The sequence below is a fragment of the Medicago sativa genome, chromosome 1 (assembly GCF_051527215.1).
Source record: "Medicago sativa cultivar Bolivia chromosome 1, Bolivia_mono, whole genome shotgun sequence".
NCBI classification, from domain to species: Eukaryota; Viridiplantae; Streptophyta; class Magnoliopsida; order Fabales; family Fabaceae; genus Medicago; species Medicago sativa.
The window spans coordinates 32010530-32036066 of NC_140749.1; the positions used below are offsets into that span (position 1 = coordinate 32010530).

At 36.4% G+C, this 25537-nt stretch overlaps 1 protein-coding gene across 5 annotated transcripts; it reads left to right on the forward strand.

The window, feature by feature from the left end:
• Positions 1-18759: 18759 nt before the first annotated feature.
• Positions 18760-24423, forward strand: LOC146954348 (CDPK-related protein kinase-like). 5 transcript variants are annotated; one of them, XM_085715978.1, is made up of 8 exons: positions 18760-19462; positions 19842-19916; positions 21955-22094; positions 22558-22602; positions 22883-22906; positions 23674-23715; positions 23917-24025; positions 24105-24423. In XM_085715978.1, exons 3-8 carry the CDS (start codon positions 22024-22026, stop codon positions 24345-24347), a joined length of 534 nt encoding a protein of 177 aa, XP_085572104.1. In that variant the 5' UTR covers positions 18760-19462; positions 19842-19916; positions 21955-22023; the 3' UTR covers positions 24348-24423. The 5 variants fall into 5 exon arrangements, with proteins under 5 accessions (XP_085572104.1, XP_085572115.1, XP_085572126.1 ...); XM_085715989.1 differs by having other exon boundaries at positions 24147-24423; XM_085716000.1 differs by having other exon boundaries at positions 24153-24423.
• Positions 24424-25537: the final 1114 nt, after the last annotated feature.

Sequence of the window (25537 nt, forward strand, 5' to 3'; positions counted from 1 at the left end):
GAAAGAGTTAGCTAAGGCTAAGAGAGAGATTGAAGAAAAGGATATGTTGCTTATGAGAGACTCCAAGAGGGCTAGGGGTGCCCGTGACTTCTATGCACGATACTGCAGCTATGAGTCTGAGTCTGAGGATGATGCTTCCACTTCCTATGCTTGAGGATTTCATTTTCCTGTTGCTATTTCCATTTGTTTATGTTGAAATTGTCTTGTAAAACTATATGGTGGTTGTTTGTTTCCCGTTCATGTTAATGGTTGTTTAGTAATGTTTACAAGTTTCTAGTTTGTCTAAAACTCTTCGATAACACAAAAAAGAGTCTTTTTGCATACGCATTAACACGTTTCATGCATCATATGCATTCATTGGTCACAAAAAAAACTTCTCTCGTGCTCATTGCCTCCTGGTTTTGTCTGCCGCAGTCTGAAAAGTGGCTCGTGTTCGCAAAGCCTACCAACCAGATAGAATTCATCAGACAAGATTTCACAAGAGAAGGATGATGACTAACTTTGAAGAAGAAAATGCTCAGCTCCATGCCGAATTGGCTGCTATGAAAGAAGACTTGGCCAAGGCTCATGATGTTATGTCCACTATGATGGCTGCACAGGAACAACCAGCCACTTCTGCTCCAGTTACTGCTGAGGTGATTCCCTCTATTCCACTGTCTACTATGGCTACTGATGCTCGGTTTGTTATGCCCAATGGCCGTCCTTATGGACTCCCACCTTTCTATTCTCCTAATACTGCCGCTGGTATCTCTGGTTTTGCTGGTCAAGGACAGATTCCTGTGTCCACTGCTATGCCTCAGGTGACTACCGTTGTTACCGACCCTATTGTACACACTGTGCAACAGGTGATTGATGTTGATACTCCGCGTGGACAAGATCCCGCAATGGAAGCTATGAAGAGACAGTTAAGGGAGTTGGCTGGAGAGCTCCGTGAGGTCAAGGCTAGCCGGGGAAACAATGGTGCTCCTGCTAAAGCTCGTGATCTATGCTTGGTATCCCGATTCGAGGTTCCTAAGAAATTCAAAGAGCCAGAGTTTGACAAATACAATGGGACTTCTTGTCCACACAACCATGTTATTCGGTATGTCCGAAAGATGGCTAACTACGCCGATAATGATGCACTGATGATCCACTGCTTCCAGAGCAGCTTGACAGATGATGCAGCAGATTGGTACACTAGTTTGAGCAAAGACAACATCCATACTTTTGAGGAACTCGCTGCTGCTTTTGAGAGTCAATATGAATTCAATACCCGTCTGAGGCCAAATATGGACTCCCTTAAGGCCTTGTGTCAGAAATCAGATGAAACCTTTCGTGAATATGCTCAGAGGTGGAGAGGGGCAACAGCCCGTGTTTCTCCTCGACTTGATGAGGAAGAGTTAACACAGACATTCCTGAAGACTCTGAAGAAGGAATATAAGGAGAGAATGATAGTCTCTGCCCCAAACAACTTCTCTGATATGGTTACAATGGGAACGCGTCTAGAGGAGGCCGTCCGAGATGGTATTATTGTCCTAGAGAAAGGTGAATCTTCAAACAGTGCACCAAAGAAGTATGGTAATGGTCATCATAAGAAGAAAGAATCTGATGTAGGGATGGTGTCTGGTAACCCGTCTGCAGCTGCTACACAATTACCTCTGCCCTACCACTACATGCAGTACTCTCAGCATCCTTTCTTCCCGCCATTCTACCAGCAATATCCTCTGCCACTGGGCCAACCACCAGTGCCCGTCAATGCCATCGCCCAGCAAGTGCAACAACAGCCTCCTGCTCAACAGCAACAGCAGCAACAACAGGGTCCCCGACCCAAACCTTCTTTTCCACCAATACCGATGCGGTATGGTGAGCTACTCCCAACTCTACTGGCCAAGGGACACTGTGTCACTAGACCAGGCAAGCCTCCGCCTAATCCATTGCCTCCCAGGTTCCGACAGGATCTAACATGTGAATTCCATCAGGGTGCTCAGGGCCATGATGTTGAGGGTTGCCTTGCTCTGAAATATATTGTGAAAGACCTAATAGAAAAGGGACGGTTGACTTTTGAGAATAGTGTTCCTCATGTTCTTGACAATCCACTCCCAAACCATGCTGTTGTTAATATGATTGAGGCTTTTGAAAGGGTCCCTGTTCCTCAAGAGGATCCCGTGTTGGATGTCCGCAATGTTGTTACTCCCTTGGTACCGCTACATGTCAAGCTCTGCCAGGCTTCTTTGTTCAAACATGATCATGATTCTTGTTCAGAATGTCTGCAAAATTCTATGGGCTGTTGTGTGGTGCAAAGTGATATCCAGAGCATAATGGATGACAAGCTCTTGATTGCCAATGATGTATGTGTGATTGTGCCAGTGTTCCATGACTCTCCTGTTAAAAATGTATCTCAGACAAGGGATGTTGAGCCTTTGGTGATCAGGTTACCTGGCCCGGTATCATATACCTCTACCAAAGCAATTCCCTACAAATACAATGCAACCATGGTCGAGAATGGAGTGGAAGTGCCTCTGGTATCCCCAGCTATGGTTGACAATGTTGCCGGTGAAGTTACAACTCTGAGAAGCGGAAAAGTCCGCCCACCCTTGTTTCAAAAGAAGGTGGTGACAGCCATTGCCACAATAACACCACCAGTTGCTCCTCCTGTTGACAAGGATCCCGGCCCATCAGGCCAATCTATTGAAGAGTCCAATCTGGATGAAATTCTGAGACTTATTAAGAAGAGTGACTACAAGATTGTTGACCAGCTGCTGCAAACCCCGTCAAAGATATCCATCCCGTCTCTGCTCATGAGCTCAGAGGCTCATAGGAAAGTGTTAATGAAAATACTGGAGCAATCTTATGTTGACCACGAAGTCTCTGTGGATCGGTTTGATGGGATAGTGAGTAATATTACTGCCTGCAACAACTTGGGGTTTGGTGACGACGAACTCCCCGAAGCAGGGAAACACCACAACTTGGCTCTGCATATCTAGGTGCACTGCAAGTCTGATATGATATCCAATGTGTTGGTGGACACTGGATCGTCTCTGAACGTAATGCCTGAATCCACACTGAGGCAATTGAGCCATCATGGAATTTCTCTGAGGGGTAGCAGCTACCTGGTTAAAGCTTTTGATGGGTCCCGCAAGGATGTTCTCGGGGAGGTAGACTTGCCAATCACCATTGGTCCTGAGACATTTCAAATCACATTCCAAGTCATGGACATCAACGCTTCTTACAGCTGTCTCCTCGGAAGACCGTGGATCCACGACGCTGGAGCCGTCACTTCTACTTTGCATCAGAAGCTCAAGTTCATGAGGAACGGTAAGATTGTCACTGTGCATGGTGAAGAAGCATATCTAGTTAGCCAAGTATCATCTTTCTCTTGTGTTGAAGCAGGGTCCACTGAAGGGACGTCGTTTCAAGGCTTGACCGTTGAGGGTGCAGAACCCCGAAGGGCTGGTACTAGCATGGCTTCATTAAAGGATGCCCAGAAGGCTGTTCAAGCAGGGCAAGCTGCTGGCTGGGGCAAAGTGATTCAGATCTTGGAAAACAAGCGTAAAGAGGGCCTTGGATTCTCCCCAACATCTGGTGTTTCAACAGGAACTTTCTATAGTGTTGGGTTCATCAATGCTATTGCTGAAGACGCTGCTGGAAGTAGTTATGTGCCTACATTTGTTGTACCAGGAGGCACTGTGAGAAATTGGGAGGCCATTGATGTTCCTTTAGTCATGCATGCTTCCATGTAATGTGTTTTGTTGCTCATGTCTTTTGTTTTCAAAATAACAATCCTTTCGCTCTGCCCAAGGCGAAAGTGATATCATTGTAAGGGCGTGTTTGTTTCGGCATTGTCGTTTTCAATAAAAATTGTCGTTTTTCTCACGACTCTTTGTTTTTTACTTTACTTTTTAGTGCCTTTTTCTTGGAAATAATGGTAATGCCAGAAAAAACCAAAACATCTATATTTTCTTATTAATTTCAAAAATCTGCATAAAAAAACATTTTTCTAAAATCATCCCAATCATATTATGCAGATTGAACCACAATAAACCCGTTGAACACAGTGACCCTATGGTTCCTCCAAATTTTGAATTCCCTGTATATAAAGCCGAAGATGAGGAAGATGATGAGGAGATACCATATGAGATCACTCGACTGCTTGAGCAAGAAAGAAGAGCCATTCAGCCTCACCAGGAAGAGATTGAACTCATCAACCTGGGTACTGAAGAAAACAAGCGAGAGATCAAGATTGGTGCTGCACTTGAGCCAGAAGTGAAAAAGAAGATCACTCAGCTTCTCCATGATTATCCAGATGTCTTTGCATGGTCTTATGAAGATATGCCGGGTCTAGATCCCAAGATTGTGGAACACCGGATTCCGACAAGACCTGAATGTCCTCCTGTCAAACAGAAATTGAGAAGGTCTCGTCCAGACATGGCTCTTAGGATCAAGGCTGAAGTACAGAAGCAAATTGATGCGGGTTTCCTCATGACAGCTGAATATCCCGAGTGGATTGCCAACATTGTGCCAGTACCAAAGAAAGATGGGAAAGTGCGAATGTGCGTTGATTACAGAGATCTGAACAAAGCCAGTCCGAAAGATAACTTCCCATTGCCTCATATTGATGTGCTTGTTGACAGTACTGCTCAATCTAAAGTGTTCTCTTTTATGGATGGTTTCTGCGGTTATAATCAGATACGAATGTCTCCTGAAGATAGAGAAAAGACGTCCTTCATCACTCCATGGGGGACGTTCTGTTATAAAGTAATGCCGTTTAGCTTGATAAATGCTGGTGCTACCTATCAAAGAGGTATGACAACTCTGTTTCATGATATGATCCACAAAGAGATTGAAGTATATGTTGATGATATGATTGTGAAGTCAAGTGATGAAGAGCAGCATGTTGTGTATTTGAAAAAGATGTTTGAAAGACTAAGAAAGTACAAGCTGCGGTTGAATCCTAACAAGTGCACATTTGGTGTAAGATCTGGAAAGTTGCTAGGCTTCATTGTCAGCCAAAGAGGCATTGAAGTTGATCCTGACAAAGTTCGAGCTATCAGAGAGATGCCAGCCCCTCAAACTGAGAAGCAAGTCAGAGGTTTCCTCGGACGTCTGAATTATATTTCAAGATTCATATCTCACATGACTACTACTTGTGGTCCAATTTTCAAATTACTCAGAAAGAATCAGCCTGTTGTATGGAATGATGAATGTCAGGAAGCTTTTGATAGCATTAAAGAATACCTGTTGGAACCACCTATCCTTGTCCCGCCAGTGGAAGGAAGGCCTTTGATTATGTATCTGTCAGTGTTAGATGATTCAGTGGGTTGTGTTCTCGGTCAACAAGACGAGACTGGTAAGAAAGAGCATGCTATCTACTATCTGAGCAAGAAGTTCACCGACTGTGAGACTCGGTATACAATGCTTGAAAAGACATGTGGTGCTTTAGCCTGGGCTGCCAAACGCTTGCGTCATTATATGGTGAATCGTACAACTTGGTTGATATCCCGAATGGATCCAATCAAGTACATCTTTGAGAAGCCTGCTGCTACTGGAAAGATCGAACGTTGGCAAATGTTGTTGTCTGAATATGATATTGTGTACAAAGCTCAGAAAGCAATCAAAGGAAGCATCCTTGCTGAGCATCTTGCTTGTCAACCTCTTGATGATTACCAACCGATTAAGTTTGATTTCCCTGATGAAGAGATCATGTATTTGAAAGCGAAAGACTGTGAAGAACCACTGATCAATGAAGGGCCGGATCCCAATAGCAAGTGGGGATTGGTGTTTGATGGTGCTGTTAATGCTTACGGTAAAGGAATTGGGGCCATCATTGTAACTCCACAGGGGCATCACATTCCTTTCACCGCTCGAATAACTTTTGAATGCACAAACAACATAGCTGAATATGAAGCTTGCATCTTGGGCATTGAAGAAGCCCTTGATCTGAGAATTAAGCACCTTGATATCTATGGAGATTCGGCACTTGTTATTAATCAGATAAAGGGTGAATGGGAGACTCATCATGAAAAGCTGATCCCTTACCGTGACTATGCAAGACGTCTGTTGACATACTTTACAAAGGTTGAGCTGCACCACATCCCTCGGGATGAAAACCAGATGGCCGATGCTCTCGCTACTTTGTCTTCCATGTTTCGTGTCAATCACTGGAATGATGTACCCGTAATCAAGGTGCAACGTCTTGATAGACCTGCCCATGTGTTTACTATTGAAAATGTGCCAGATCAAGCTGATACAGATGTGAATGGTAAAAAGCCTTGGTACTATAACATCAAACAATTCTTGCAGAATCATCAATATCCAACTGGTGCTTCCAACAGGGATAAAAAGACTTTGAGACGATGGGCTAGCAAATTCCTTCTGGACGGAGAAATCCTATACAAGAGAAACTATGACATGGTCTTATTGAGATGTGTTGACAAACAAGAAGCTGAGAAATTGATGCATGATGTACAAGATGGTACTTTTGGGACCCATGCTTCGGGTCACACCATGTCAAGAAAATTGTTAAGAGCCAGCTATTACTGGATAACTATGGAACGTGATTGCCACAAACATGCTAAGAGATGTCACAAGTGTCAAATTTATGCTGACAAGATTCATGTGCCTCCACACGCTCTCAATGTTATATCTTCCCCATGGCCTTTCTCTATGTGGGGCATTGACATGATCGGAAGAATCGAACCAAAAGCTTCCAACGGACATCGTTTCATCCTAGTGGCAATTGACTATTTCACCAAGTGGGTTGAAGCTGCCTCCTATGCAAATGTGACCAAGCAAGTGGTTGTCAAGTTTATCAAGAATAACATCATCTGTCGATATGGTGTTCCCAACAAGATCATCACTGACAATGGTTCCAATCTGAACAATAGCATGATGCAAGCCTTATGTGAAGAATTCAAAATTGAACATCACAACTCTTCTCCTTATAGACCTCAGATGAATGGTGCAGTCGAGGCCGCTAACAAGAACATCAAGAAGATTGTTCAGAAGATGGTCACTACTTACAAAGACTGGCATGAAATGCTACCATTTGCCTTGCATGGTTACCGTACTGCAGTGCGCAGTTCAACCGGGGCAACCCCTTTCTCTCTGGTGTATGGCATGGAAGCAGTTCTCCCTCTGGAAGTGGAGATTCCATCTCTTCGAGTGATCATGGAAGCAAAGTTAACTGAGGCTGAATGGTGTCAAAGTCGGTATGACCAATTGAATCTGATTGAAGAGAAACGTATGGATGCTATGACTCATGGACAATTGTATCAAGTACGAATGAAGAATCCTTTTGACAAGAGAGTCCGACCTCGAGAATTCAAGGAAGGCGAACTTGTATTGAAAAGAAGGATAAGTCAACAACCCGACCCAAGGGGCAAGTGGACGCCTAACTATGAAGGTCCTTATGTTGTCAAGAAGGCTTTCTCTGGTGGTGCTTTGATTCTTACACAAATGGATGGTGTTGAGCTTCCAAATCCTGTTAATGCCGATATAGTCAAGAAATACTTTGTCTAGAAAGAAAAGAACAGCGTGGTAGGTCGAAAACCTGAAAGGGCGGCCTAGGCAAAAATGCGCTTCCCGGTGGATCGAAAACCCGAAAGGGCGATCCAGGCAAAAGTTAGGGACAAAAAAATGAATATGAAAGAGCTCGCTGAGATTGCACGTAACTCAGGCAAGAATGAGCGCCTCGATGAGCCGAAAACCCGAAAGGGCGGTTCATGCAAAAATGAGGTTAACAATAAAAGACAAGTAACTATATCTGGCAAATCACCATCACCCCTTGGGGCATCCGCAACTGTCAATGATCGTCTTCATCAGAGGCTTCTGTACTTGTGAAATCAAAATTTCTATGAAATGTAGCGGTCATCGTGTTCAATGTATCACCAACCAATAAAATTACCATTTTCCAAGCTTTGTAAATCCGTGAAGTCATGCCTTTGGCTGACTCTCACTCTTTTACATCAATTTGAGCCTGTGCTTTTGTTTGAAACTCTATTTTTTCTCTACCTTCAATGCTATATACAAACATTTTCTTTCTATTTGATAATGTTAATGTCTGAAACAAACGTCTTTTGAAAATTGAAAAATCTTTTTCTGTCTATTTTGAAAGCAAACCTGAGCAACAAGGTACATTTCAATGAAACATGCATGAACGAATGAATGTCAATGTCTATTTCAATACATGTTACAAGCAGGTTACTCCCCAGGATGATCTGTGGTCAATGGCAAGAATGAAAAAACAGAATGAAATGGAAAAATGAAAAAAATACAAATGAAAAGCTTGCTAAGTTGAAAACCCGAAAGGGCGGCTTAGGCAAAAATGAGCACCCCACTGATTGACAACCTATGAAGGCAATTCAGGCAAAAATGGGGCAATAAAAAGAATTTATTCCCCGGTGAATCGAAAACCCGAAAGGGCGGTTCAGGCAAAAGTGGGATTGAAAAATGAAAGAATGAAATATTGAAAAAGCATTGACCACAGATGCGAACATCCAATGTTTACCCAGCACTGACACGCCTAGCAACGGCGACCTGTATCCAAGAACCTTCCAAGGGTCCTCCTTTACAAGTTTTATTGCCCTCAGCCATGGTTTCGATACGTCTCTCAACGACGGTCTCTCCAAAGAGGTTTTCCCCCCTGTGAATATGTTGCAGCACGAGCCACTACGTGCCCAATCTTCCAATGTTTTGTCTATCTCTGTGAAACTTTCTCTGCCAAATTACAAGCCAATCATGCATTTCAAGCATTCATACATGCATAATCATGCATTTTATGTGCTCATACATCCAATAATCTTGCTATACCATACATACATGTTGCATATCCAACTGTCAACTGCCAAATTCAATGCCAATTTCAATGTCAATATCCAATGTCAAATGTCAATGTCAATATCCAATGTCAATGTCAATGTCAATGTCAATATCCAATGTCAATGTCAATGTCAATATCAATGTCAATGTCAATGTCAATGTCAATTTCCAATGTCAATGTCAATGTCAATGTCAATATCCAATGTCAATGTCAATGTCAATGTCAATGTCAATGTCAATCTCAATTTCCAAGCCAATGCCAATCCAATGTCAATGTCAATGTCAATTTCAATTTCCAAGCCAATGTCAATGTCAATGTCAATTTCAACTTTCAATCTCTCTTTCAATGCCAATTTTCAACTCAAATCAATGTCAATTCACTCTCAATTTACTCTTGGGCCAACAAAAATGGTCATGACTACTTTCAAATCAAGTCAATGACAATTTACCCTCAATTGGTATCTTGTTAAACCAGACTTTTCAATTTGTATCTTGTTACTGGTCAAGTGCCAGGTTCAATTCAAAAAGAACCACTTGTACCTGCTTATATGTCTATGTTTCCGGTCAAACGGCAAGTTCGATCCAAAGAACAGTTTGTACCCTTTGCTTATGTTTTGTTATCGGTCAAACGGCAAGTTCGATCCAAAGAACAGTTTGCACCTACTTACATGTTGTGGTATTGATCAAGCGGCAAGTTCGATCCAAAGAACAGTTTGTATCTACCCTTTTGTCTATATCTCCAGCCAAACGGCCAGTTCGATCCAAAGAACAGTTTGTGTCTGCCTATTTGTTTGTATTTTCAATCAAGTGGCAAGTTCGATCCAAAGAACAGCTTGTATTCATTTCTTGTTTGTATTTCCTTGGTCAAGTGGCAGGTTCGATCCAAAGAACAGCTTGTACCCATCTCTTGTTCGTATCTCTCGGTCAAGTGGCAGGTTCGATCCAAAGAACAGCTTGTACCTGTCTATTTGTTGCCCGTTCTTTCTACCTTGATGTCTATAAATCCCTTGGTGGTGTGACACAGCCCGTAGATTCCGGTTCGATTGTCTTGCATTCATAAATGAAATGTTGCATGGCATTCATGTTTGTTTGAAAATCTGAAAGTGTATTTTTATGTCCAAAAGCAGTGCAAATGTTAATATTTAAGTATCTTCGTCCCGTCAACTCAAAGACTTCGTCTCTTGACTCTCCGGACAAAGAAACTTAAACAGGGGCAGCTGTTATACCCTAATTTTGGACCTAAAAATACCAACTCAATTCTTCTTTTCTTGCATTTCAAGTCATTTGATATGTCTCTGATCAATTGCATCTTTCTCTGCATTTTATTTCAATATTATTTGCAAAATTCATGTAAAAGGGTATTTTAGTCATTTCCTGCATTTAACTCATTTTTATCCTTGAAAATTGTTTGAGTCTTTTAAATTGGTTTGTATAAGTCCTTGTTTCAATCTCATGTCAAAATTCATTTTAAAAATTGCATTTGGAGTCATTTTGAGTCAGTTTTGCCCCTAGGGGCATTTTAGTCTTTTCATGTGTTAGAGCTCTGTTCAAATCTAAAAAATTGTCTCTGAGTCCTTCAAATTGGTTTAAATAAACTTTTGTTTCAAATCCCTGTTAAAAATCCGTTTTAAAAATTGCATCTGAGTCATTTTTAGTCGTTTTAGCCCTAGGGGCATTTTGGTCATTCCACACGAAATTTCGGCAGAGAGAGGTTACTTTAAAGTACCTCATTTAGGCCATTGGTTCATTTTAGTCCGTTTTGTCAATTTTAATTGTTTCACTTTACGTTTATTTCCAAATTATGTTTTTTACCAATTTTATTATTAATTTCTTTTAAGTCCTTTTGTGTCCTTTTTGCATTTCAGTCCATTATTTTTGGTCAATTGCAGTTTAGTCCAAAAGTCAGTTACAGTCCAGTGCCACATGGCAGTCTATCATTGGTCCAGGGCTACACATGGCAGCCTATAAATCCCAGTCATCACAGTCAATGGTCAACACAGATTTTTCATTATTGCACGTTTCCCAAAAAAGTCATAAAAAATCAGAGAGAGAAAATTTCTTTCTCCTTGCCCTTTCGGCAACCGTAACAACCTTCCACCACCCTCCTTTCCACCGTAACTGAATTTTCCGGTCACCAATCACACATCACAAACACTTTCCATTCCCTCTCTCATTCGATTTTCAGATCAAAATGCACAGAAAGAATCAAAAAGTCATGAACAATACATGAACACCATGAATGTTCATCCAAGAAATTCCAGTAACAGATTCAATCATCAAACAGTCACGGATCTAAACCTGTTTTCGAACCAAATCGTCATCAACAACTAAACTCAAATCAGTTTAGCCGAATCAACATCATTCAAACGAAGAACTGCAAGATTTACCAGCAACAATCGCAATCCAACACGTCCAGAATCCAACGCGAAATTGCATGGAACACTAAAGAACGGTCCAAACCGAACAAGAATTTCTGCAACTGGACGTTCACGAAGCCAGATCCAAATGTGAAAAAGAAAGCAAGTTCGCACATCTCAGAGGTAAATTGGCTTGTTTTCATCTCTTATTCAATCTATGGCGTTTGTCTACATATATGATGGTGAAGTAGTGGTTAGATTGAGTGTTGTTGATAGATTTCTTCCTTAGATCTAGGCTTCGTGGTTGTTTATTTTCGAAAAACGTTGGAAGAAATGCAGAGAGGAGAAGGAGTGGAGCTTGTTGATATAAAAATTTTCAAAAAAAAAAAAAAATAATAAAATCGCTCCGACGCGGCGGCTCTCCGGCCGACCACCGCGTCGGAGCAGCTCCGACCTCCACACCTTCATCTTCCCCAGCCATGCATGTTTAGAGAGAGGGAGGAGTGTTAAGTTTTAGAGAGAGGTTGTGTTGATGGAAATGAAAAAAAAACCGGATCTGGTGTTTTATAGCGTTGCAGACCGGTTCGGTTCGCCTGTGAGCCGGTTTAGGCCTGAACCGAACCGGTTTGATTCCTAAGGCCCACTGGATTTCTGCTCATCAGCCCAAATACCATACCTGCGTGGGTTATTGCTACGTATCCCCCCCCCCCCCCCCCCTTTTTCTTACGTTTTTGCTGAAAACTGCTGATTGCACCCCTGTTTTGCTTAATCCTTTCATAAAAAATCCTAAAAATTTCTCTAGGTGTTCTTAATATGTTTCTTGACATTTTTGTGACTTTCTTTTGTGCTAAAGCCTGAGAAAAATATTTGAAACATTTTTTTCCTTATTCTTGTTAAAATTAGTAATTTTCTTGCCTATTTTTAGCCTAAAAAATCCTTTAAAAATTCCTAAAAAATTCCTATGTGTTCTTGATCATTTTCTTGATATTTTTTGTGATATTGTCATATGTTGAATCTTGGTTAAAAAGTGTGTGATATTTTCTTGTCAATTGTTTACTATTTTTGTTGAAAATTTGTGAAAATCTTATATGTTTTTGTGTCTAAAAATGCTTTAAAAATTCTAAAAATTTTCATACACATTTCTTGATAACTTTGTGGTGTTCTTGTGATAATTTTGCATATTAAAAATTGGTGAACATAATGTGGCTAATTTTCCTACTATTTTGTGATATTTTGTGCTAAAAATGAATGAAAATTTGCTTGATTTCAATCCCAATTGCTTGATGAACATTTGTGACCTATGCCACTTGATTTGGGGGAGTTTTAGCCACTGTTTGTGTGTGATATTGCTGCATGATTGTGAGTCTTGATAGGTTACTTAGTTTACAAGTCACTTGTGTAAATAAATAATGCAAATATGTTTAAAGTTTGTTTTAAAATGCCAAGTAAATCATGTTGCCTTAATTCCCATTCCAAGATTTGATTCTAAACCTTTAAAAATATATTGGAATGTGAGAATTATAGGTCATATGGTTCTTGCATTCTATGAACAAATTTTAGTCATGTTTGCACTCATTTTGCCTTTGTTTTGGTTTATTTTCTATCCTTTATGTTCTAGTATTTCTCTTGCTTTATTTCCTTTGATATTGTCATGTGTTACTAACCATTTCATTTCATGTCTCATATTCTCCATAAGCATTCCCATTTCATTCCATATCTCATCTCTTTCTCCACTTTTATTTCTTGCATTTTAAGTTTCAATTTCATGCAAAAAAAAATTAGAATGTAAAGACTTAGGAATTTTGTAATATTTTACTTCATGTCATTTTAATTTCTTGGCAAAGAGGCCATAGAATGTAACTAGGTCAATGATGTAATATGGACAATGGACTCTAATGATGTACACCGACACAAGCACCGACACATGCACACACTTCACTTTAGATAAAAAGCTAGAATATGCATGTTTAGATGTATGTTTAGGATTGTATGCTTAGATGAATGCCTAGGACTCATACTTAGAAAAATCAATTTTCCAAAAAAATATGAACAAGCATCATTCAAACTATTTTCCTAATAAACCTTGGGATCAAAATCCCATTGTATTTTCCTTTCCTTTTTCTTAATCAAATTCGAATGAAAAATAATCATGTTTAGACCACATTTTGCAAATGACTAATTCAACCTCACAATTTCATGAATCTCATGCCCTTGAGGCCTCTCTCTTATTCTTCAAACTCCATTTTCAAACTTAAAATCAACCAACAAAAACAAAAAACATTTTTTGGAAGAGAACTACGGTGGATTTGATCCCTTAATCGGGTACGTAGGCAAGGAACAAAATTCCTTCAATTCAACTAAAATAAAAATCCAAAAACATTCTTCTCCCTCCAATTCTTCACTTAGAAACTCTTAGGTTTAAATATCATTTTTCAAATAGCATTTAAAAATAAAGCGCGCGCGTAGAAATTAAAGACGGTTCCTATAGGATACTATAGTCGTTATGGGTGCCTAACACCTTCCCGTAGCGAAAACAACTCCCGGACCTCGATTCTCAAGGGTTTTGCTTACTTTTTCCCTTCCCAAGAAAAAATAAGATATCACCGGTTAGAAAGGTTCAAACGTAATCAATGTTTGACACCCGAAAAACCAAGATAAAACAGAATGCATAGAAAAAACAATTGAATCATTAACTAACTTCACGGTGGTCATATTCTTAAAAAATAGTTTGTATTTATGGTAAGCCTGGTTGTTCTCAAAGTATGCGAATAGGTGATCAGAAAACGTGATTATAATTTTTTAAGATATTGTTTGAAAAGTTGTCTTCAAAAATCAAAAAATAAAAATAACAAAAAGATGAAAACATGTTATATTAAAAAGTAGGATTCGAAAATGGTTGATATATACATATTTAGAAATACAAACGACTATGATTGGTTTGTTATTTAGACGACTGTGATTGGTTTGTTATTTAGAAATGATTGTGTTCCTATAGACTATTGGGCTCAAGGTGTCCGCTATAATGGCACGCACCAACATCAACTACGAATGAATTCACAAAGCCTAACAAAATGTATACAAAACCTATCGGTCAATGTAGTGGCATAAATCAATAAATAAATAAAACAAAACAACATAACAAGTCAACATAAATAAATGAGAAATTCTTGCATGATCTTATCCTTAACACGTCATCCTTGAAACCAGCCAATCAAATAATTTTTATTAATTAATTTAATACCAAAATAGGAATAAAAAAATATTGTCTGCTAACCCACGATGTTAATATCTCTCTCTCTCTCTGTTTTTTTGTTGGAACCACTCACGCTCCTTTTCTGTTACCTTGTCCATCTCTTTCATCATACCAATAATTCAAGTCTCATGATTGTGTGGAGAATTCAGGTTTTTCTAATTCCAGTCTCATAAATAAATGCAAGCCCCCAAACCCAATTCTTCAAACCTTTTTCAATAGCACTCCACTTGTTTGACAAACAACTCCTCTCTCAAACTACATACAATAGCTTTGCAGAAAAATCAAATGAACCAAAATGGAAGAAAAGCTGTATACCAATACACCACGTCAAACTGTATTTTTTAGCCTCAGTTTTGGGACTTCTATGATGAAGTTTTTGTTGATTAAAAGTGTTTAAATTATTCAATGAAAATGAAGTCAGATATGTTTGATTAGAAGACGATGCATGAAATGATGTTGGCAATGAACAGAGTGTCTTTGAAACCATTTTAGGAGAAGTTGATGAGGAATTGTAGGAAAGCACCGTTAAATTAGTGATATTGTTAAGTCATGTGGGTTTGAAGAATGAGAGTGTATAGATCGTGTTATATTTTTCCCATAAAACCTATTTAATTTTTTTATTTTATTAATGAATTAATTAATAGAAATTATTTGATTGGATGGGCTCAAGGATGACGTGTTAAGGGCAAGACCATGCAAGAATTTCTCTAAATAAATACCTATTGCTAAACTACTGAACTGGTGAAATAATAATAATAATAATAATAACAATAACAACAACAACAACAATAATAATAATAATAATAATAATAATAATAATAATAATAATATATAAAACAAAATGGGAATGGATGTCACAAACTCAATTATGAATGTCCTCGTGAGTGTAGCTCCGTTGGTAAGGACAAGGCATTAATATATGTAAGGTCCGGGGTTCAAACCCCGGCCACCACAAAAAAAAAAAAAAAACTCAGTTATGAATCAAAATGGAGAGAAGAGCGGTACTGTTTTCCTGCGGAATCTAAAAAAACAATCCATAAACTCACTTGTAGGTGTTAGTTCAAACTTAAGTTCAAGAATGACTTATTCCCTCTTATATATCATATAGAAATCTAAGTTTAAGTAAAAGAAATTATAGTATAGGTGTTTGTCAAACCTGTAGAAAGAAAAAGCTTAAATTAAAAGAAGGTTTGAGTTTCAGTTTCTGCTTAAAATATGTGATTATGTGATTAGCAAAATATCCTTTTTTTATAGTTAACATTTGCATTAGAATATGTTACTAAAAGATAATATAAAAAAAAAACTAACCGAATCCTTTTTTTCCTCAATGAAAAACTAATTGAATAATACGATTCTAAAAGATTAGATAGTAACTAAGTGAAGTTTCTTTTCCTAAAAAAATTAAAGTGAAAATTTAATAGATAATATTGAAAGTATTATATGTAGTTTGTTGAGATATTTTGGCTATATAAAATATTAGGAATTCAATATAAAATTAAATAAAATATTTAGTGGATAAAATCAAAAGTTTGTTGAGATATTTATGTCAAATAAAATATTAGTTTTGAAATAAAATATAGAAAAAATAATAAAAATATTGAGAATAAACGTGGAAGTGACACGTGGCATAAAAAATCTTACTTTATATATATATATATATATATATATATATATATATATATATATATATATATATATATATATATATACTATTGATATTATTGATTAGGGTTTTCTATCTCCTTTTTCTCAATGGCTAGTTTTTATCGTGCAGCCCAAGAGTTTTTTTTTTATTTTTTTATTTTATCTTAGGCATAGATTTCGTTTATTTTTTAATGAATCTTTTTGTCACACATCTTAATAACCCATTCAGTAAAATAAAATTTACAAAGAATCTTACTAAATCATATTGGATTTTCATTCTCTTACGGTTAATACATTTCATCTCATTAATTAAACGACCAAAAACTATGTATAACTATAAAAAAAAAAAACTATCTTACACATTTTTTGTTGAAAATATTTTAGTTATTCATTTGACAAAATATTTTAGTTATTTATTTTATCTAATTAAAATCGTAACAAAAAATGTATATTACTATTATTATATGATATCATTTTTCGTTTATAATAATAATAATACATTTAAATATGCAAAAAATTTATGTCGATTAATAAGCTTAAATTGAAAATGTTAACAAATTTATAATTTAATAAAAAATATTCAATTTAATATGATAATAGTAATAATAAAAGATATCATTCAATTTATGTCGATTAATAAGCTTAAATTGAAAAAGTTAACAAAATTATAATTTAATAAAAAATATTCAATTTAATATGATAATAGTAATAATAAAAGATATCATTCATATTTGTTTAACTAGACCGGCCTAGAAGACCTAAAAGGATTTTCTTACGGCTCATGGCATAGTCTATTAATCTAAACAAGACTCTAAACCCCATAGAACATTTTCAAGATGTAATTCTTGCTCCTTCACAACCCTTTCATAATACACTTGTTCAATTATATCCGTAAAAGCTCTGATACATACATTATTGATGAACTTTGTGACATCAGCGATTAGTTCAAGGTGTTTTTCATGGAAAAACTCGAACGTCACATTGCAGCGCATGATTTGTTGAATCAATAGAAACTTATTTTCCCTTACAAAAGAGTTAGGGTATCGAGAACTCTCAATGCAATTAAGGATTACAACAACCTCATCAACAAGGTTGCTTAGCATGACGTCTGGCCAATGTTGAAGAATATTTGCTACTAAATTGAACTGTTTACTTTTCCTTTCAATCCACATGAAGAAGGCCATTACATTTATTGATTCAGAGATTTCACGACCTAGGTTCAGTCGTCGATCAACAATGTGAAACAAGTTGAACTCTTCTTTGGTCACAATCACGTTTGGAACCTAGATCTTGATATGGTAGGATGAGTGGTAGTGTATGGAAGACATTTTTAGTTAGATAATGGTGATTACAATGATGAATATTTTTTCTTTTGAGGTGATGATGATGAATATTATTAGCTATCATTTATAAGGTTGTGATATTCTTAAAATCATAAATATTTTATAATTCTTTTTGACTAATTTTATAAAAATAAATTAAAAAAATCATAAATTATAATTTATATTATTTAAAAGGTCATTTTTTTGGGATGATACTTTTTTTTAATAATGGTAAGACGGCCTAGATCTATGGGACAAAGTTCATGAATATGATGCAAGGTCAGTTGCTGAAGACTTCACGCCGGTCCTTACAAGGAAGTAGAAACAGAAAATTAAATTGCAACAAGTCTTGGCAAAGCAGCCCCCTAAAACCCGTGCCCGGGGTGATAATCATCAGACTGATCAATGAATTTCCTCTATTTGAATGTTAGAAGTATCGGTAATTCTGATACTCAGATTGCTTTAAAGAATTTATATATGTCTCATAAACCTGTCCTAATTTATTGCGAAACTATGGGTCATTCAGTGCAAGGATCAGTTTGGCTGTCTTCTCTCCCTAATGGGTTGAATGTTGATTTCTTTACGGATAGATGTGGTTTACCCAACTACAGATTTCCATAATCTGTTTTATGGTGTTTTTTTTTTGTTGTTTTCTTTATTCTTGCTTTTTGTTTTCTCTTTGGAGGGTTTTGGTCTAGTCCCCCCTCCTTTGTAATTATTTTTCCACTTTTTTTTAATACAATTTTGGACTTTGGCGGCATAGGATTGAGGTTTCTAGGGGTGCCAACCTAGTTGGGATGTCAATGTTGCCTGCTGATGCCTGTCCACTCTCCTTGCTTATAAAAAAAAAGTACGAACTTATTCCAAAATATATTAAATTTTCTTTGTGTGGTATTATATGTCTTATAAGATTTGTATGAAACTTGTCAAAAAAAAATGCATTAAAATTTTTTTTATCCATTTTTTATTTTAATTTTTGTCTATTTATTTTAAATATTTAACATATATGTAATCAATTTAGATTTTATTTTATGTGATTTCTTCATTTAGAGGATAGTCTTGCATATATTACTATAAAAACCAATATAATTTTTTTAAAATATCTAATTAAATTATACTTTTTTTTAGGTAAAATAAATTATACATATAATTACTAATTATCACAAAGATAATATTTGCATATCCCTTAAAAGTATATTGAACAAAACATATCACTACAAGAAATTTGTCATTTTGCGACACTTACTTTGCGACCTTTAGCTTAGAACAGTTGCAGATTACACTTTTGCAACTGTTGCTACGACGGTTAGACTCAAGGGTCGCAGGTTTTATAGTTTTTTTTTTAAGTACTCTTCATATTAAAGCTTTTGGCCAAATATTGTCGATCAAACTTTTCCAATTTCAGTCTCGTTCCCACAACTCCAAAACCCTAAAACCCCATTTTATTCCTCAATCTCACTTTCCCTCAAATTGAAACCTAAATCTCTACCACCCCTGTTCAATCGAAGGATTCTGTTCCTTTTTCCAGTTTCATTTAAGCTCTCATCCATAATTTTAACCCATTCCTTTTCTCCGCCGTTCTTCCCTCTTTGTTGTTCTTCAATTCCTTTTCGACCCATTTATTTTCTACAGTTGCTCAGTTCCTTTTCTTCCAAAACATCTATATAGGACAAGATCTACAAGATCCCGCCACGAACAACCTCCGGCGGTTACAAATGCAGCTAATGGTTCCAATCAGAAAAGATCTGGTCCGGCCGTCTCCACGTCGTGTCCTGCCGTGACCGCTGTGTGATACGGTTAGAAGATCCCAACTCCGGCGATCTCTTCGCTGCGTGTTTTGTTTTTCCCGATCAGTGTGAGGGTTCGGTTGAACTGGTTCTCGATTCATCGAGATACTTTGTGCTTAAGATTGAAGATGGACAAGGGAAGCATGTGTTTATTGGATTAGGGTTAACGGAGAGGTATGAAGCTTTTGATTTCAATGTTGCGCTTTCTGATCATGAGAAGTATGTGAGAAGAGAACATGATAAGGAGTCTGGTGATGCCGATGCCGATGCCGATGCCATCCTGCTGTTAATCATAGGCTTAAGGTAGTTTCTATTTGCAATTTTGTGTAATTAATCTAGTTTTTTTGATTATGATGATGATTTATTTCCAATTTTTAGTTGAAAAATAGTTTATAATCAAAATTTAGCGAGTTAAGTTTATGTTTAGTATGCATAAAATTTGTTTCCAGGGTATTGATAGGCAAGCTTAAACTTTGTAATAATAGGTGTTTTTCCATGTGTCTAACCAATGTCTATACTGTCTCATGTTTGTGAACTTCTAGGAGTATTAATAGTTGCTTCAAATATTTGTAGAATATAATAGTTAGCTTAAGTTCTTAGTAATTTGTTTTGTTGTGATGTGAATTTAATAACTACTTGTTGTGATATGAATTTAATAACTACTTGCTGTGATATTTCTTAGTTAGTACATTTGGGATTCGCCGTCGAGTGTCGTCGTTGTCCACACTTCTTCAACTGTCTTACAGCACATCTCAAGGTAAACCCTTCTCTTTACCTAAGTTACTCTTAGTTTTGATTTTTCTGAACTTTGAACTGAATACTTGTATTTGAATTTTCGGTTTTCAAAGTTAATCTTATTGTTCATTATAATTGAAAGATATCCATGTGTATTTGATGGTCTTCAACTTGTCTCTGTTAATCAATTGGTTAAAGGAAGGGGGAATTTGTTAACAGTCTAGATGGTCTTTAACTTATCCGCGTTAATCAATTTTTTCTCAAGGACTTTTAGAAAGAAGAAAAAAACATGGAATTGATTTTGTTTCTACTGATTTTTTATACAACTTTGTTCTGGATCTCAATTAAGGTCACAAACTTGGTGATTTTGTTGTTTGTGGGTATTTAATAAAATTAAACCATACTGATTTGATGAATTGAATGGACGTAAGATGCAGGGAACCAAAGAAAGGTGTGTGACCAACAAAATATTCTATGTTTTTTCTAAAAGTTTTTTATGTGACTTTTGCCGTAATCTCAGCCACTAATTTAATTCACTGGCTAATAATGGTGCAGCAGAACTTGCTGTTGAGGATTAGGTTTTTGTTTAACTTTAACTATTTTCTTTCTTATATAATACGCTATTAAATATGACAGCCCTAAATCTGTTTAGAATCAAGCGCATAACTTAAATGTGCTTGAATTGTAACTTTGAATGTGTTTGGATCTAATTTTGGATTATTTAAGACTTGAAAGTTGTTCATATTCATGTTCAATCACTTATCAGTATGTACCATAAAACTTGTTTATTACTTAAGGCTATATCTGATGCATTCCCAAAAATGAAATATAAGAGTTAAATTGCAGTATAGGGGTGGCAGATAATTGTATGTCATTGAATGCACGCAATGAACAACATTCAATTGTTTTTATCCATATCCGATTTGTACTTGTAGGGTACATGTGAGGACTAAAGATATAATTCATGTTATAATTCATGTTATATGGCTACCAAAGATATAACCACATGCCACCACTTCCTATTTCTTTTTCCCTTTTCTTATGTTAGCCTTTCCCCTTGTGTTATCTACGGAAGAATCCATACTAGTATCCTTGATATTAATCACAACTTGGCTGAATTCAGAAGACATAATCTTGGTATCTCAGGAAAACCAACGTTGTTTCTGCCACACAACAATGTTTTCCAATTCTGCTCCCAAAGCTTGTCTTTCTAAATTCAGTATAATAGAGTTAATTTTAAGTTCTGCTTTTTTAGGTGCTGGTATTGGCTGTGTGGCAGGACGTTTTTTTCTACTATTTTGGTGCCTAGGTTCTGCTTTTGCAATTTGTTTTGGGGTGTTCCTGTGTCCCTGATGTTTTGTGGGTACTATTTTTAGTCGGTTTCTGTTTGGGGGCCGGTCTGAAAGCCTTCCTGTTTTTCTGATCTCAACCAATGCAGAGACTTGAGTTCGTCCCTTTCGATTCAATAAATTCAATTTTCCTTAGATTCGTGGGTTCTATCGCAGGAGGTCTACTAATAATACTATAATAGAATAAGGATGGTAATGTGACTGTTATTCGGTAGTTTATGTTTGGATTGGTTTGGAAAGACTTGGTTCTCTAATTCGTATAGGTTATCATAGTTTCTAAGAGTTACTTTATGTTCTGCCAGCAATTTGTATTTTTAATTTTTTAGTACTCTGTTGTTTGCTTTTTTAGTACTCTGTTGTCATTGCAATGATAAATTCTTACTTCTTAGTCTCCACTTTTATTGTCGTGTTTATTATGCTGCCTTTAAAACTTTCCCTAAAGTGAAGGCTAATGAAATGAGGAAATATCTATATTTTTAGTAATTTTACTGCAGGTTGTTTTTCAAAGTCAAGTTTAATGGCTATATAAATATCATATAGTATTTAGATCATTTCAACCAATTTGGAGTAGAACAGGAAGACTTTACTATAAACTTTTGAGCTAATATAGTAGAATTACTAACACATAAGAATTACTAACTGCTGTAATTTGCTGAACTGCGTATATAGTCAATTGAAAACATTCCACTTGTGTTTGCTGAACTGTTGTAGGATGTTCTGATCAATTGTCAAGAAGTTGAAGATCACAAGGGTATACACATTTAGGTGTTAGAAATATATATGAAAAGGGCCACCTTTTCAATGATGACAATTACCTTGTCAAAGAAAGAGCTAAGTGCATCTGTCACAAGGTAAGATTGGCTTAATTAAATTGTTCATGAATCTTAATTAGACTGGCTTAATTAGACTGTTCATGAATCTTACGGTCTTACTTCTCTGTTCTTGAATTCTCAATGTGAAAGCATATACATATGCCATTTTGTCTCATTCTTTTTCAAATTCATATTTTTCCATTATAGTGATTAATACTTGAGTGAATTCATATTTTTAATGTTGATGAGTAACCAATTATCAGATGATTGAAACTGATCATTAGCAATAGCATTCTTATCACTAAGACATACTTTAATTGCCACCACTGTTGCTAACAACTAGCGTAACAATTTGCTTGTACAAATGAGTAAAAAAAACACCTTAAATATTTGCATTGTGGATGGTCTTTGTATTGTTCGGGGTAAATTCGTGATCCACATTTTCGCTATATTCAGCACTACTCATTTTCTAATATTAAATATTGGTAGTTTGCATATGCAGGAACAATTGTGATCAAAGAATTTCTGAGGTACAAGACTTACTGAGGTACAAGACTTTCTCTTAGTTTTTGAGCCTATGCTCTTCACTCACTCGTTCTCTAATGCTAGATCAATGAAAAACTATCTCAGTTTCTATTATGCTTTTTTAAGCACTAAGCTATGACTTATATATATAACTTGCCAATCTAACCCAAGTAACTAACTAACCTGCCCAACAGTTTCTATTTTGCTTATCTTGTCCATAAAATAACCATTTTTGTTTCTCAAATTTCTTAGGCATACAATGGTCACAAAAGACTTGCTGATGTGATTGATAAATTTGACAGGAAAGCTATAGAGCAATTAATCGGGTAAGAAATCTACCCGTCTTCTCATTTTCCTCCATGTGTTGCCCTCTTTCTTTTTTCTTTGAGGTACTTTTCTATATTTTTGTTCGATACAAAGACCTATTTGTTTTCTTTACCTGCATTAGAATACATTCACTGTCATTGTCATATGTGGCTGGAATCTTTTCCTTTAAAGACATTGGATTGCCATATTTAATAATTGGTTATGGGCTTGTTGCCATCTTTTGCTTTAAAGACATTAGATTGCCATATGATGACTGGACTGACCCCATTTCTCTATAATGGTAATTTTCATAAAACTTCAAAAATGATGCAAGCCTCTAACATAGTTGCTATAAACTTAATTGCTAGGTTGGAGCAAGTTGAATTAACTACACCTTTTCTTTGTTTTACGCAGCATCTTTACCTACCTAATTGAAGTTTGCTATCTTTGGTTGATTTAATATCATTCCTTTTCATCAAGTACACTTGTCTCTGAAAAGGTGAGATAATATTTCTAAATTTTAATCCATGTTATTTATTTTTTTCTTAAGGTATTGTGCTGGAGTTTGTGTCTAACTGCCAATGGAATTCCTTGTTATTCGTTTTGCTGGTGTAGCATGAGCATTTACTCTATCGTAATGTGAAAAGGTGATAAGAAATGTATGTAGTGACACCAAGGTGATTTATTAGGTTTAACATTTATTTGTTGATTTGAATGATTGCTACTTGTGAGAATTTTTTGTTTATATAGCATATTCATAATTAACTGAATACTATCGACGTTTCAGGTTATGTGAAGGGGGAGAGCTATTAGACATGATACTGTCCAGGTAATTATTATGTTGTCAATAGCATGAAATAGAGCCGCTATCGGCGCAGTGCCGTGGGTGACCTCCCCCACATGCACCGTCTCACCCCAGAAGTGAGCAGCGGCCATCATAGCCGCGTTAGCGGCGTTATTTCAATAATAAAATTTGACTTAGTAATTGCACCTTGCCACTTACTAGCCACATGATTTATTGCATCTTCAGAGGAGGGAAATACTCAGAAGATGATGCCAAGGCTGTCATGGTACAAATACTAAATGTTGTTGCATTTTGTCATCTTCAGAGTGTGGCGCACAGAGATCTTAAGCCTGAGGTGAGCATATCTTTCATTTGTCTTTCAGATGGTTAATGTCTTAGAGTCTGCTATAGTTAATCATATTTAAATATCTTAGGGTCATATTTCTCTGTTCTTGATGCCTATGCTTACACCAAAGTTTCAGTCTGTTGTTGAGGATAGCAGCAGATGCGGTACCGATAGAAGTGCATGGATCATGTTTGTGCAGTCAGATATATCTATTGTAATGAGGCTCTTCAACTTTTCCAGCCAACAATATTTAGGAATATTACTTAATCTAATTTTTGGTAATATTATTTTGAATGATTACCCACTAGTGTATTGGTTTTTCAATGTTTAAACTATGTACTTTATCTATTGTTTTGATTGTTACTCTTGAAAGAATTATATGAATGAGATTTTAATATTTTTAGTTATATATTTATGTATTTTAAGTATTTAATAATATATTTATTTAAATTGGCAACAAAAACTGCCCCATTCAATTTTATTTTTTTTTTAAAAAAACTAACATTTGCGACTGTTGGTGAAGGGTCGCAAGCCCCTTCAAAATCATTTTTTTTAAAAAAAATTCAACATTTGCGACTGTTGCTGAAGGGTCGCAAGCCCCTTCAAAACCATTTTTTTTAAAAAAAAATTAACATTTGCGACTGTTGTGAAGGGTCGCAAGCCCCTTCAAAACCAAGTGAAAACTCTTCATTTGCGACTGTTGGGAACTGTCGCAACACCTTTTGCGGCAGTTGGAGCGGCTGTTCCATGAAGGGTCGCAAAAGACAGTTGCGACCCCAACAAACGTGACTGTTGGGGAACAGTCGCAAATGTACATTTGCGACCCTTCTAACAGTCGCAATCAGCGTTTTTAAAAGTCGCAAAATGCAGTTTTTCTTGTAGTGTATAAAATGATTTTCTTTTCCTAATATATAAAATGATATTATTTGGAGAGATAAATACAACAAATTCATCATGTAGAACATATTGTCAAAATAAAAAATAAAAAACCATATGGAAAACTTTGTTGGAACAAAATGTGACCTTAAGTTTTGATGATAACAAGGTAGTAAAAGTTCAATTGAATATGCTAGTATTTGTTTAAAGTGTGCAAGACCATAGACTAAAATTTATAAGTCTTAAAACAAGGTATTGGTTCTGGAAGAACAAATGAGAGCAAAGGAATTTACAAAGGAAGCTTCTGTTGCAAGTCAGAGTCTGAAGAAGTTAGAGTCTGAAGACCATCAGAAGCTAATAGTCAAAGTCTGAACCTGAAAGTCAGTTTATTTGGTTATTTAAAGACATAAGTTTGCAGAAGGACTAGAAGTCTGGAGCAACGACTATATTAGAGGAATTAGAAGGCATTTGATGCTTATCCACTAAAGAGTGCAGAAAAAGGACAATAGTACAATTGTACAACCACTACTCCACTTCTCCACTCTTGTCTGCACATAGTACTGCTACTGATGTGTCTACGCTGGTTAATTCTCCAAACAAGGAATAGATTTCAAATTATTCTCTCTTAGGATATTAACCAAATGA

Excerpts from the sequence above, each read along its gene's own strand:
- LOC146954348 (XM_085715978.1), top strand. The coding sequence starts at position 22,024 with ATGAAAAGGGCCACCTTTTCAATGATGACAATTACCTTGTCAAAGAAA. Across the intron at positions 22,095-22,557 it reads CTAAGTGCATCTGTCACAAG|GAACAATTGTGATCAAAGAA; the intron begins GTAAGATTGGCT and ends TTGCATATGCAG. Across the intron at positions 22,603-22,882 it reads GAGGTACAAGACTTACTGAG|GAAAGCTATAGAGCAATTAA; the intron begins GTACAAGACTTT and ends TAAATTTGACAG.